The following is a 15,823-nucleotide window of genomic DNA, read 5'->3' as shown; positions in this document are numbered from 1 at the left end:
TGACGAAAGTTTCATTTGTCAGAAGAGCCCAGAAACCCAAGTTTGGGGCACATTGTAAGATTATAGTATCCAGTTCTCACACATATTTCATTGTTACAGCCCTTTGGTACACACTATTGTATGGTGATACATTGGGCCACACAATTGTATGGTTATACTTCGGACAAACTCTAGATTGTAACGGGTGCTGGATCTGCTTCTGCAAGAGACTGAATCACTGAGAAGATCCAAAGCAAATATGAAATCTGTCAAAGTGCTAAATTAATTTATTTGCCCACTGACAGAGGGCCAATATACAAGTGTTCTGAATCTACAGGTTTGCTGATGACACGTCCATAGTGGGTCGTATCTTGAATTACGATGAATCAGAATACAGGAGAGAGATAGAGAACCTAGTAGAGTGGTGCAACGACAACAATGTCAGCAAAAACTAAAGAGCTGGTCATTGACTTTAGGAAGCAAAGTATCGTGCACACCCCTGTCTGCATCAACGGAGCCGAGGTGGAGATGGTTAACAGCTTCAAATTCCGAAGAGTACACATCACCAAAAATCTGTCCTGGTCCACCCACTTCGATGCTCCCACCAAGAAAGCACAACAGCGCCTAGACTTCCTCAGGAAACTAAGGAAATTTGTCATGTCCACACTGACTCTTACCAACTTTTACAGACAATTCCTGGCTGGCTGTATCACAGCCTGGCATGGCAACTGCTCGGCCCAAGACTGCAAGAAACTTCACAGAACATAGCCCAGTCCATCACACAAACCTGTCTCCCATCCATTGACTCTATCTACACCTCCCGCTTCCTGGGGAAAGCGGGCATCATAATTAAAGACACCGCCTATCCGACTTACTCACTCTTCCAACCTCTTCCATAAGGCAGGAGATACAAAAGTCTGAGAACACGCACGAACAGACTCAAAAACAGCTTCTTCCCCACTGTTACCAGACTCCTAAACGACCGTCTTATGGACTGACCTGATTAATACTACACTCCTGTATGCTTCACCCGATGTCGGTGTCTGTGTATTTACATTGTGGACCTTGTGTTGCCCTTTTATGTACTTTCGTTCTTTTCTTTTCATGTACTAAATGATCTATTTGAGCTTCTCACAGAAAAATACTTTTCACTATCTCGGCACATGTGACAATAAACAAATCCAAATCCAATGACTCCACAGATCACAAGCCACGTTGAAAGATTTGGGGATTTTTGTTATGGATCTTTTGGTATCTCCTCAGAAGAACTAAACTCGCCCAATAGAATGGAAGCTATCAGGGGTTGCGTGTCAGGGATGAAAGAACTAATTTGAAATGCTGAATTGAAATGATCATTGGAAGGTAATAAAGCAACAAAGGAAAAATAATTAATGCGCAGATAACATAATTTAATGTCAGTCTACCCAGGATTGATTGAAACAAAACACCAATTGAACAAAGATCATTGGGCTATAATTGAAAAGCATTACCAACTTCTTTATTGCTTAAGCTGCCCTGGGAAAGGATATATGGCAGTCAGACTGGAGCCTGCTAGATTGTTCAAGGACAGTCACATATTCTGCTGACAGGGTAAGATAAAGAAAAGGGAATAAGGCAGCTGCTGGAATTGCGAGAAATTTAAAATAAAATACATCTATAAATATCTTTCACACCAGCAACAGATTTCGAAAGAAAAAGGTATAAAAATCATCCAGACGCAGTGATTGTTGGAAAGCCACATGAATAATCTGAACTCTCCCAAGTCAAGGGTCTAATTACCTTTAGATCCTGAGGTGTACTTTCCAGAATAAGATGGTGTAGCTACATTATCTGGTAAAACTGTTGCGCTTGAATGTCAAGTAAATTGGTTGGAGTATTGAAAACCATTCTAAAGTCTCAGTTGATTCTCGACATTTGAGGCTCAAATATTTGTATGTGGAAGTCAAATTAATGAGGATCAAGTTCCTCTTTTTCATATATTAACTTGCAAGCTACCAGAGATACAAGTAATTTGTTGCGTTTACTGACCCCATATTTCTGTTATTGCTCCAGGTACGTGCAATATCAGAAGTTTTAGAGGTTTAGAGCATGGAAACAGGCCCTACGGCCCAGTTTCTACCACTAAGCTAGTCCCAATTGCCTGAAATTGGCCCATATCCCTCTTTACCCATCTTACCCATGTAACTGTTGAAATGCTTTTTGGACGACAAAATTGTACCCATCTCTGTTCCTGCCTCTGGGAGCTAGTTCCAGACACTCACCACCCTGTGTGTGAAAGAATTGCCCCTCTGGACCCTTTTACATCGCTCCCCTCTCATCTTAAACCTATGCCCTCTAGTTTTAGACTCCCCTATCTTTGGGAAAAGATGTTGACCTTATCTATGCCCCTCATTATTTTCTGGACCTCTACAAGATCACCCCTAAGTCTCCTATTCTCCAGGGAAGAAAGTCCCAGTTTATTCAGCCTCTCCTTATAAGTCAAACCATCACGTCCCAGCAGCAGCCTTGGAAAGCTTTTCTGTACTCTTTCTAGTTTAATAATATCCTTTCTATAATAGGGTGACCAGAACTGTACACAGTATTCCAAGTGTGGTTGTACGCAATGTGGTGATGTGCATCAATGTAAATACATGTAGGCTAGCTAGACACGAGAGAGAGCACCGGAGACATCACACACACATCCAATAGATCAGTTGACTAGGACATGACCAACGGACATTCATGATACACAAAGAGGTGACACCACCACAGGAGGGCATTACACCAACCCATATATAAAGGACACCACACACATTATCTACCTCTTTCCAGTGGAGACAGTCAGTGAGCAGAGACACAGGGTTGATTCAATATTACACCCACCACGTGGATTGCAGCAACTGGTTAGTCAGTCTTGGTAGCTATAGTAGGATTATCAGTCGTGTCGAACCCGAGTAATAGAAGTGTAAATAGTTTAATGAACGTGTTGAAGTTATCTCCACGTCTGAACCTTCCTTTGTCAAGTGCACCACAAGGAAGCCGCTTATGTTACACCTAGAACATAACAAATCATAGTACCAGGACTGAACTGTTTCAAACCATATAGCCATACCTCAGCGTACAGTGACAACCAGCAATAAATCTCTGGCAAGATGTTCGAGGTCCGGGTTCCGCAGCAGCTCCAGTGCCACGGCGATCTCCACGAAAACTAGTGGGTATTCCGGCAAATGTGTGAAATCTTCCTGGTAGCAGCCGAACTAGAAGTCGTGGCCGATGCTGAAAAGACAGAGCTTCTCCTCACCATCGTCGGTGCCAGAGCAGAAGACATTTTTTTTAAACTCAAGTTCTCCAAAGGGCAAAACAGGAACGACTTCCAGGCAGTCCTGGACAAATTCGGCAAATACTGTGAGGAAAACACACTCCAACCAGCAAGAAAAGGTAAGAGAAGCGCCAGTACTCACCACGAGGCCGAGATCGCCGAGCAGAGAACAGTTTTGATTGGTGGCCATCTTTCTAAAGGGACTGCACTTGCACAGTTGTGCGAGAAGCGCACAGAACGGGAAGATCTGTTTGCGCATGAGCGAGACGCCGCGCATGCGCAATCACGGAAACGGCCATCGGTACAGGAACAGCGACTTGCGCATGCGCAAACGCTTCCTACGTATGGTGTCACACGCGTCATGATGTCAGAGACCCTGGACCACGCCCATTTAAAGGGGAAATGTCCCAAATCAAAGAAAAAATCTTTTAAAGTCGTAAAACAACCTTCCTTCACCTGGAATGACAGCGCAATGCCTCAAATTGAACCAGGAAATGAAATTAACCTCCGAAGAACCCTGCAACAAGCAATTACCTACCCCCAAACTGATGATTCCGACCTTGAATACTTCGAAACCGACCTTTAAATTTTCTCTGGACCTCGCGAGCCCCATGCCAGCTCTGGCGCAAACAGTGATGATATGGTCCTAGAAGACAACGACTCAGACGAACCTTTCACCTTGGGAGGCTACCCCAGTACCAAATCCGAACCGCAACTAGACATGTTGCACATTGACGACCCCGACGACGAATTCTTCGGATATGAGGATCTTCAGCCCAGCAGATATGACATCCCGACTCGTGAGTGCAGGATTATGCTGCGGCCTGAAACCAAGAGACAGAGAGCGGTACAAGCCCACAGAGAGCGGCCTGATGCCACACAGAGAGTGGTCCACGCACCGTTCTGGGTTCCCGAATCTACGAAAGAAGACACGCAAGACTCCACACCACAGTCCTTGCAAGAACAAGAAGTGACTCCAGTGTCACAAGCCTCCACAACGAGCTCGTGGACAGACTCCACGATAGAAGAAACGCAAGACTCCAGAGCGCAGTCCTTGCACACACAAGCCGTGACTCCAGTGTCACAAACTTCCACAGCGAGCTTGTGGACAGCCTCCATGATAGAGCAACGCAAGCCTCCAAGCAACGCAAGACTCTGACGCGCAGACCTTGCAGGAACAAGACCATGAGGGTCTAGCAACCTCCTCTGACCAACTAGCGGCAGACGATCCAAGTCTGCCATGCTCAAGTAAACAGCAAGAAGACTATGACAGTTTACCACGCTCCAGTGCACATCAGGACGACCATGACGGTCTATCATGCTACAGTGAAGAACAAAGTGACAATGACAGTCCAAGCCCAAATGAAGGACAACAGCAAGACAATGACAGTCCACCCATACTGTTTGCACCACCAGGTGAAGACTCTGACAATTTACCCAACCCAAGTGAACAACAAGCAGCTACTGAGGATCTACCCACAGCATGTGAGACGGGTGACGACAGCATCCCACTTCCCATGCAAGATGTGCAAAGTGACAGACCTCAGCTAGTGTGTACAGAGGCACTCGACGATCACTGTGAGACCACTGGTGACTCCGGTGACACCATGATACTTCCACCCTCATTTGCTCGAACCTCTCCACAAGTCAATGCATTCCTGCATGTTCCGACTCCAGATGTGCAGCTTCAAGAAATCTCAGCTGACTCCAGTGAACCTGCTAAGACTCCGGACGGGGAGCATCAACAAACCAACACTGACTCAGTTAAAACAGACCAGACTCCAGATGGGGAGCAACCAAATGCCGACTCTGATTCACGTAAGCCGGACTTTACTCCAGACAGGGAGTGCCGCAACCTCAGTGATGGCACGCTCAGGGTGACAGCAGATGCCATAACAACAGGAGATGGATCACTTAACAATTACACTGGGTCAGTAATAACAAGCAGCGGCTACAGTCCAAGAGGAGTACACCAGTATTCACCACAGCTATATCCACACATTTTTTCCACACCAGCAGTGCAGCCAATGACAGCTCATGCTGGACAAACCCAGTATTCAGACATGCAGCAGCCAGCAGTCTATGCAGCATATTCTCAAACAGGCCAGCACTATAGATTGCCCACTCATGGAATCAAGACCGAAGGAGGACTACCGCAAGTGCAATCTGCACTACAGACTGGAGGCCTTAGTTACAGCCCGGGATTTGCTGCACCCCAGCCTGGCCAGAAGGCATATTCCTATCAGGTGCAAGATTCTAGTTTCACACTATCACCAGGTATTTATGCGAGCAGCAATTCTGTTTCCAATTCAACAAGCTTCAAAGGTTCTCAGCAGGATCACCCTACCTGCACAGCATGTGGCCAGAACCAATATGTACAGTCTTATCCAACTTCAACATATGGCACATCCATGACCTCGAATGATACTGTTGATGGTACCACTTCAACGTCAACACCTTATCAGCTACAAGGTGCCATCCAACAGCACCATCACAAACATCGGGAAAAGAAAGGGACTCCAAATCAGACAGCGAAGTGATTTGACCACTTCTTGGTTCCTGTGGCACAGGGACGTTGATGGCGTTCATAACCAAGAGAGACATTTGACCATGATGATTGATGGTTTTTGGACTCACACAAATGATTTGGACTTATTGTTTAATCACTGTTCCCATGACTTGTATATACCTTAACCTATCTACCTGTTTTTTGTTCAATTTTCTCAAAGTGTGCAGAAAATATGTAACATATAAAAAAGGGGGGATGTGGTGATGTGCATCAATGTGAATACATGTAGGCTAGCTATACATTAGAGGGAGCACCAGAGACATCACACACACACACACTCAACCAATAGATCAGTTAGATAGGACATTCACGATACACACAGAGGTGACACAACCACAGGGGGGGCATTACACCAACCCATATATAAAGGACACCACACACATGATCTGCCTCTTTCCAGTCAGTGAGTAGAGACACAGGGTTGATTCAATATTACACCCACCACGTGGATTGCAGCAACTGGTTAGTCAGTCTGGGTAGCTATAGTAGGATTAGCAGTAGTGTCGAACCCGAGTAATAGAAGTGTAAATAGTTTAATAAACGTGTTGAAGTTATCTCCACGTCTGAACCTTCCTTTGTCAAGTGCACCACAAGGAAGCCACTTGTGTTACACCGAGAACGTAACAAATCACTCATGTCTTGTACAACTTCAACAAGACATCCCAACTCCTGTTTTCAATATTCTGACCAATGAAACCAAGTATGCCGAATGCCTTCTTCACCATCCTGTCCACCTCTGACTCCACTTTCAAGGAGCTGGAAATGACCCTAGGAATGACCCTAGTAATTATAGGCTGGTTAGTCTTACTTCGGTAGTCGGTAAGTTAATGGAAATGGTCCTGAGGGATAGGATTAATGACCATTTGGAAAGATGCAGCTTAATCCGGGATAGTCAACACGGATTTGTGAAGGGTACGTCTTGCTTCACAAATTTGATTGAATTCTTTGAGGAGGTAACTAAGTGTGTAGATGAAGGTAAAGCAGTTGATGTCATATACATGGATTTCAGTAAGGTGTTTGATAAGGTTCCCCATGGTCGGCTCATGAAGAAAGTAAGGAGGTGTGGGATAGAGGGAAATTTGGCCAATTGGATAAGTAACTGGCTATCACATAGAAGACAGAGGGTGGTGGTGGATGGAAAATTTTCAGACTGGAGACCAGTTACCAGCGGCGTACCACAGGGATCAGTGCTGGGTCCTCTGCTATTTGAGATTTATATAAATGACTTGGAGAGGGGGCTGAAGGGTGGGTCAGTAAATTTGCTGATGACACCAAGATTGGCGGAGTAGTGGATGAGGTGGAGGGCTGTTGTAGGCTGCAAAGAGACATTGATAGAATGCAGAGCTGGGCTGGAAAATGGCAGATAGAGTTTAACCCTGATAAGTGTGAGGTGATTCCTTTTGGTAGGACAAATTTGAATGCGGATTACAGGGGCAACGGTAGGGTTCTGAGGAATGTGGAGGAACAGTGAGATTTTGGGGTTCATGCCCACAGATCTCTGAAGGTTGCCACTCAGGTGGATAGAGCCGTGAAGAAGGCCTATAGTGTGTCAGCGTTTATTAACAAGGGGCTTGAGTTTAAGAGCCTTGGGGTTATGCTGCAACTGTACAGGACCCTGGTGAGACCACATTTGGAGTATTGTGTGCAGTTCTGGTCACCTCATTATAGGAAGGATGTGGAAGCATTGGAAAGGGTGCAAAGGAGATTTACCAGGATGCTGCCTGGATTGGAGGGTAGGTCATATGAGGAAAGGTTGAGGGAGCTAGGGCTTTTCTCATTGGAGTGAAGGAGGATGAGAGGCGACTTAATAGAGGTTTATAAGATGATGAGGGGGATAGATAGAGTGGACTTTCAGAGACGATTTCCTCGGGTGGATGTAGCTGTTACAAGGGGCCATAACTATTAGGTTCGGGGTGGGAGATATAGAAGGGATGTCCGATGTAGGTTCTTTACTCAGAGAATGGTTAGAGTGTGGAATGGACTGCCTGCTGTGATAATGGAGTCGGACACTTTAGGAACTTTCAAGCGGTTATTGGATAGGCACATGGAGCACACCAGATAGACAGGGAGTGGGACAGCTTGATCTTGGTTTCGGACAAAGCTCGGTACAGCATCGCGGGCCGAAGGGCCTGTTCTGTGCTGTACTGTTCTACGTTCTATCAACATGTACTCCTAGATTTCTTTGTTCTGTAATTCTCCCCAACACCACACCATTAATCGAGTAGGTCCTGCCCCGATTCAATCTACCAAAATGCATCACCTCACATTTATCTAAATTAAAGTCCATCTGTCCAGTGACCCAATTGGTCAAGATCCTGTTGCAATCCTAGGTAACCTTCTTCACTATCCACTAAACCACCAATCTTGGTGTCATCTGCAAACTTACTAACCATGTCTCCTAAATTCTCATCCAAATCATTAATATAAGTAACAAACAACTGTGGACCCAGCACTGACCCCTGAAACACACAGCAGGTCATAGGCCTCCTGATGTCAACCCAATTCTGTATCTAATTAATTACCTCACCCTGGATCCCGTGAGATTTAACCTTATGCAACAACTTACCATGCGGTACCTTGCCAAAGGCCTTGCTAAAGTCCACATATGTAGACAACGTTGACTGCACTACCCTCACCTACCTTCGTGGTTACCCCTTCAAAAATACTCATTCACATTCGTGAGACATAACTTTCCACTCACAAAGCCATGCTGACTGTCCTTAATCAGTTAATTTGTCTATAGCGCAATACAAAACATAACTTAACCTTTACATCTATATTTTTCCAGAATTTAGGAGTCCAGATGGTTACAGGTGTAAAAAAAGGTATTCGATGAGTTGTGTCAGTTTCTGTGCTCGGGCAACTCGTAACAAATTCCAATGCACCTTCCACTTGTTTCAAATGCTGATCGACATTTTGCTTCAAAGATACAATGGCTTCTGCCTCAGCTTTCCTAAGATCATAAGACATAGGAGTGGAAGTAAGGCCATTCGGCCCATCGAGTCCACTCCACCATTCAATCATGGCTGAGGCAAAGCACTTCACACACCAACAACTCTCTGATTAAAGACAATTTTCTCAACTTCTTGTTACCGTACAAGAGGATTTTAAATTGATAACACTCGAACGAGAGGAGAACCAGATACATATAATTTAATCAGATGTGTAACTCATGCAAGGCATAAGCAAATAGTTCACTTTTTAAAATAGATGTTGCTAAAAAGTGTGTCTTTTTCAATACCCTGAGTGAACTGCTCTTCAAAATCACTCGGGAGTCAATCCATTTGTGGTTATAAGGCGCGATCTAATGAAAAAGTTTCGAAGTGTCATTTCAGGAGGGTTTGGTTGGGAATTTCCCCCCGGCTCTGTCGGTGCGTTTCCCACTACAATCTAACCACACTTTAGTCACTTTTTCGGGCCATGGGGTGTTTCTCCCCAATCAAGCCCACACTTAGAATTTTTCCCATCACTGGAGAGCTGAACTCGCTGGCCAGACCAACACCTCAGAGAGTGGGCCACAATGTTGAAAGGGTGCTTCGATCTCTAACTGAGATTCAGGGACCCCCACACACCCACCCATGGGCAATGTCACCCCCGACACACATGGGCACCACCCCACCCCCCCTCAAGTGAGGAAACCCCACTTCGGAGTCGCTGGGAGCCCCTCATTTTCAGGCCTTTCCACGTGCCCTTTCAGGACGCCCACCCTTCACCCCCACTTCCCCACAACCGTCCGGAGGCCCCTGACCCTGGCAGTGCCATCCTGCCCTGTCCCTGACCACCCATGGGCCTCCAATGGCCTGGGAGACCCCTAGGTGCCATTCTGCATTTGCATGGACGAGTACTAATCGGCTTCTGGCTGGCGTCTCCCTGGGGAGACAGGTAGATGCCCATTGTCAGCAGGAATCAGATCACGATGCCGCACAAGAGAGGCGCAAAGGCTGTCAGGAAGCCCGAGGGAGGCCTCTCTTGGCATTTACTAAAAGCGCCGCGCTCCGATTCCAGCGGGACACGGTTGGTAGATCATGCCCATAAAGTCAACAACCTCTGTTAGCAATGAATATCTGAGATAAATAGTGTTGCAAATAACTTACTGCCAAAATTGCATGAGACAAGCATAGACTGCGCTTATTTCTACCAAATGTATTTTTTTGGGTGGAGAATAACAAGTTACAGACTTATTGAAATGATCGTACATATCTTACAGTGAAGACCAATATAACCTCAAGACTAATTAGAAATTATGAGATTCATTCTTAATTACCTTTTGCACAGCAGCCCGTTTCTCTTGCTTAGCTTTAAACTCTGCCAGTAGTCCGCTGCCCATAACTTGGACTCCATACCAACGGCCACCTTGTGGGCTACCCTTGCTGTCCAACTTCTCTGCCTTCCCTGTATCCTCAAACACAGCATCCGCAGAATCGGGTGTTTTGTGCTCCTCGGAGTGTTCTGCGCTGCCATTTTGTTCCATCTGCTTGGATTCTCTCTTCGTTAGGTCTGGGGCCGGACTTTTGATAATTCCCTTGGGAGATGATGGCTCTTCCGGAACAATCACGGTCTGTGGCCGTTCAGTTTTGCTGGACCGAGATTTAATTAAATTTAGGAAACTAGTCTTTTTGGAGTCCTTCCTCTTTTTGTCATCTGAATCACTGGAATCTAGCGACTCTGCGCTCCTTAGTGACAATCTCCTAAAACATGAAATTTTAAAAGATCATTTGTGGATGTCATTTTTTTCACGCACACCAAATCTAGACAAAAACTCAACCAGGTGACCTGCTGATCCAAGTCACTGATGTGTCAATAAGTACTGCCGAGTGAGTTAAGACACTGGTGCGAATCTTTGTTCATCCGCCCATCTTCGAGCACTGGGTAGAAAACCAGGAGCAGATCTCCCACCAACCCTGTTAATCTGTGGAATGTGTTTAATGACCCAAACAGAGGGGAAAAATAACTCTCAACCCCTCAACAGTCCAGGTTACTTTGGTTGGTTTAGGAGTCAATTTAATGTGTTCAGGTGTTCCACCATACATTTATTTTAAATTCTTCAACACTAAAGTATATGGAAATGGTTAGCATCAGCTGTTGGGTAGGAGGTTTGTCTTTTTGTTAAGGTTATGCTTTCCTTATAAGTGGCGGGGGGGGGGGGGGGTGGACTGGGGTTCGGGTCGGTGTAATTTGTATTGTATTGGGGTTTGTTATTTTGTTATCATTAAAAAAAATTAAAGATATTTTTTTAAAATTACAATGTATGGCATTTAAAATCGATAACTTTGCAGGAACATCAAATACTGGCCTACTCGAATTCCAATTTTATGAATCAGAACAGAGTGCATTAGACAGTAGCTTTCAGAGGGGAGCGAGTAATATTTCTTGCTTCGTCCAGATGTATAAACAGTTGGGTGAATTGCACTATGTTATGAATTCAGAGGTTATTTTACATTTTCTTCTTGACTTGTATTAATTTTTAAAAGCTATAACTATCAGCACGGGGAGGGGAGGTACAAAACAACAAAATGCTAATTTATCAACTTGGGTTAACATCTTCCCCATTTGTCAAATCTTATCTTTCACATCCTGAAATTAGTTTGCACTGACAATAAAGGCACCTGAGAATTATGCTGCAATTTTGTCGTGGAAAATGAAAAGTGGTTGCACACTCTCAACTTAATGGTCCTCTGTTACCCTCATTTGGTGTTGTAATATTATTCTGATACTGGTCAAGAACTACTAGGGACAATGGTGTGTCCTGAACCAATATGTAGCTTTCAGTTACAAATGAACACTCCAGATATGGGGGTGCAGAGGTGAGATTATGGTCATAGAATGAAAAAGAACATGCACTTTGTTTGCAAGTTAATGGTTTAGTTCAAGCTTCGCATACAGAGGAATAATAAAAAAGTATAGGGAATTGAAGATTTGAATGTCCTTCAACAAACAATGTTAATCACCATAATTCCTATCAGATCAAGATACTAAGAGTGGAATTTTCTGATTTTTTTCCTATGCGTTGCCTCTGGCGGGAAAAGCAGAGGGCAGCCCGCCTCTGATTTGCCAGGTTTTCCCATTGTATTTTTAAACACTTTTGGGGGGAAAAAAGAGACGAGGTGGGCCCCACAATGTCATGTTGGTGGGTGGGGGTTTATAACCTTGGCTTCTGACAGATCAGGGCGCTCTTTCAGGCATCCCGCACCCCCACCCCACCTCCGGGATCTCCCCCATCCCAAATGTCCCAAACTGTGCCAGGGGGCAGTGCCCACCCTGGCAGGTTATGTTCGCCAGTACCCTGTTTCCCAAAATATGTGGTAAACTCCGCTGAAATGAGGGAGGGGTTATTCCCCACGCGAGGGCGACACAGTGGGAAGGCCTGCTAAGTATTGTAATGCGCTTCCTGTTGATTCCCTTATTTCCCATTTCTATTATTTCGCCATTATCGTTTTTAATGCATGGAGATTTAATGGACTATACCTTTAAGTCAAGCAGAGGAAGTGAGGAACTCAAAAGTTACAAAGTAGTGCACTGTGCTAGATTTGAACAGCAGAACTCAGACTTTTTGGCACCAGAGAGAGATGGGATGGATTTGATTTGATTGGTTGGCTGGTGGGAAATGGCCACATTCTGCCCGGTGGGATGAACCAAGGATAGAACTGTCTGGTCCTGGACGCTCAGAGAAGAAGCTGTGAGTGTCTCTCTCTCTTTCTCCAGAAAAGCTGCATAGCTCCTATAATTCTGAACCCGAGGATAAATCTACAGTGAAAACCATTACAGACTGAAAGCAGAAACTTCAAACTGAACACCTAGTCTGAAGGAAGGTGTGCTGGAAGACAACCACCTGAAACAAAGACTTTTATCCTTTTACTTGCATCATTATTTTCATACCTCATCTTTTCCCCTCTGTGTTTGTTTGTCTGTTTTATGTGTGTGTGTACATGCGTGCGTATGGAGGGTGGGGGTGAGTAAAAGAGAGGAGGGGGCTAGGAATCAGATAATAGTTAACCAGTTGGATTTGCTGCATATTTAATTATAGTTAGTTATTAATAAAAATTAATTGTGTTTAAATCTACAAACCTAGTGACTGTAGCTATTGGGTAGCCAAGGGCCAAAGACTTTGGGTGTTTCTCTAAGAATTATCTGTTAATTTCAATTGTGTTGTGATTCCGAGTCAAGTGCAGCTCCGCTCGCGGGAGGTGGGGACAGAAACTCCGCTGGCGTGAGAGCCGTGTTGGGGCTCCCCCCTTCCAAAAATCCCATTCTGTAAGTGTCTGGTAAAAACATGAAAGTTGCTCCAAGTAGCTGCCTTCCAGAGTACCAATATTGGTTCAAGAAACAGCATCAACTTTCCCTGCTCGTTCCCAAGCAGCTAAAGGGTCATAGGTGAGAAATTCAACAATCCCAGTTTTGCTTTTTTTGACTAATGAGCCAATTTTAAATTATGTAACTAAATAATAATGACATATATTTATACAATGCTATTAACACAATAAAATGTCCTGAGGCACTTCGCAGGAGAATTATAAACTATGACACCAAGCCACATAAGTTGATATTAGATCATGTGACCAAAAGTTTGGATTTAAGGGGTGTTTTAAAGGAGAAAAGCGAGACAGAGGTGCAGAGAACTGTAGGGAGGATATTGGAGAGCTTGAGGCCTAGGCAAACAAAGGTGTGGCCTCCAATGGTGGAGTGATTAAAACTGACGAAGCACGAGGCCAGAATCAGAGGAACACATATCTTGGAGACAGCTGAAGGAAATTACCAAAACAGAGAGGGGTGAGAACTTTAAAATCAAGATGATGTTTCTCCGGAAGCCAAAAGTAAAACTTAACTAGAGTATGAAATATCCTATGCATAAAGGCCAAAGATCTATACTCAACAAAAGAAAACTTCCTTTCCAGGGTATAGGCTACAAGTGCCTGGGAGAACTTCAGCATTATTTCCTGTAACAAGTGAAACTTCAATAGATATTTTGGAATATGGAAGATGTGATCTTATGAAAGTCACATCTGAATCCTGACGAAAGGAAGATCTATTTACATCATCACATCTTGCTCAAATTTATTGCAGGTGTTTCATGAAATGAAAGGCAAGCAAGATAAACAGATGGGAACATCATCTCCTTTATCTTTTGGTAACCAAAACTGTCAGCAAAATTCTCAAGCCCGCAGTTATTATTGTCAGCACCTTGATTAATTGCAACATCATCTGTTCTACATCTGGGAAACCTTTCACAGGCCTAGTCTAGCTAGCCACACCGCCACCCTGTGAAATAAGAAAAAAAATCCAAGTACTGCCATTTGTAAAGTACGACCTTTCGTGAAAGCAGAGACTGAGTTGGAACCTGCTTTTAAATGGCTTTGGCGGGTGGGTGGGGTAACCAGGATTGTGAGGATTGGTATCACTGAACATTGATTGAAGTTAATCATTTGTGGGAGCAAAGGGAAACATGGAAGCCTCATTCCATGAGGTTGAGCATTACCAGAACTGCATTTGGCATTAAAATAACTGTTGTGTGGTACGAGTTGTGGCCAGTTCTATCACAATTTCTAGAAAGAGCAGCCTAAACTGGAAGCATTCTGCAAATCAGACAGAGAAACATAAATCACTTGAGGCTGATAAACGGAATGATTCGTACATGTTTCTTCAATCAACTTATTATCGTATAATTGAGAATAAAAATGTGGCAATTGATGATTAAAGCAATTTACAATTTAATCCATTACTTTCAATTCTCAACGGTCTTGCATAAATATATGTAACTCAAATATCAAAACTTACTTTGAGTCCATTCGTGTTACCTTCTTGGTAAAAAATTCATCCACTCCCTCATCAATTCTGCTCATAAGGCCATTCTGTTCACCCTCCTGGGACTCGGCTGCGGAAAGCTGACAGTGAAAATTATTGTTTTATTTTTAGTTCAGAAATAGAAACCGTGTGTAAGTCACTTTTCATATCAGATTTTATGTTCACATAAACCCAGTTGCCTGCCATTCAGACAGCTCAGGGTCAGATGTCTGTAAACCCAGCTCCAGTCCAGTGGCATGTTTGGCCAAAGTTGCTGAATAGGACTCTCTCATTGAGTAAGCACAATGCCATAAGGAACCGACAAATAATAACTTGGGTCTACTGCTCCACTAAGCGTAAATTAAGTCACCCTGGAAAGATGGCCAAATTGTCCCAGAAAAATATGTTTAACTTCTGGGTTCCCCAGTGTCGCATTTAGAGGGTACCTCTATGATACGCAGGGAATTGCTCTCGGAAGTACCCACATAAGGATTTACCTGGTAATTGCTCAGAGAGCTAACTTCCTTTGGAAAATTGTGCTGCGCTGGGAACCATCCGACAGAAGTGATTTAAATTGCTAACTTTGGATGGTTCTGCCAATTTTACCCTAATAGTTACCCTGAAAGAGTTAAAAGGGGGAAAAAAACTTCTAACTCCAGAATAACTATTTAAACACCCAGACCTAGCCTCACCTCACACGGGACCCCCGACAAAAACACAACCTCCAGGGGACATACCACCCCCACTGATCCGATCCTTCCTCCCTAGTGACCTGGCTCCTCTCCCCGGTGACCAGGTCCAACTCCTCCCCCCCACCTCCCCGGACTGAGCCCCCTCCTTCCCTTCCAGACTGAGCCCCAACCTGGACCGATAACCCCCTCTCCAAACTATCGGATCCGACCCCCCACCCCTCTCCATTCCCTAAACTTTGTAACCTAATCTGCTGGAGATTGCCACTCTGCGGAAGTTGCAGGCCATTGTTTAACAAGAACATAATTAGATGCTGATTACATATTGAAGATATTTGATACAATCTTGGAACATGGTTCAATTCCTGTGCAGAAATGAAAAGTCTGTATTCCATCTGGGATAATCCTCAAAGATTCACATCAATATGTGAGCATGGATCAGATGATCTTGCCAAAGACAAAGTTTTATTCCTGAACCATAGCTTAACCCTCTGACCAAAGGACGGTAAC

General features: G+C 44.3%; 1 protein-coding gene across 3 annotated transcripts in view; it reads right to left on the bottom strand.

Moving 5' to 3' along the window:
- LOC140425404 (F-actin-uncapping protein LRRC16A-like) overlaps positions 1-15,823 on the bottom strand; it is a 530,177-nt gene that overhangs the window by 43,184 nt on the left and 471,170 nt on the right. For all 3 annotated transcript variants that reach the window (XM_072509651.1, XM_072509649.1, XM_072509650.1), the window contains 2 exons: positions 14,619-14,725; positions 10,111-10,534 (listed from right to left, as the gene is read on the bottom strand). In XM_072509651.1, coding sequence (XP_072365752.1) covers positions 10,111-10,534; positions 14,619-14,725 — 531 coding nt within the window. The remainder of the gene's footprint in view (positions 1-10,110; positions 10,535-14,618; positions 14,726-15,823) is intronic.

This window comes from Scyliorhinus torazame, chromosome 6 (assembly GCF_047496885.1).
Source record: "Scyliorhinus torazame isolate Kashiwa2021f chromosome 6, sScyTor2.1, whole genome shotgun sequence".
Classification (NCBI taxonomy): domain Eukaryota; kingdom Metazoa; phylum Chordata; class Chondrichthyes; order Carcharhiniformes; family Scyliorhinidae; genus Scyliorhinus; species Scyliorhinus torazame.
This window is presented reverse-complemented; position numbering and strand designations above follow the sequence as displayed.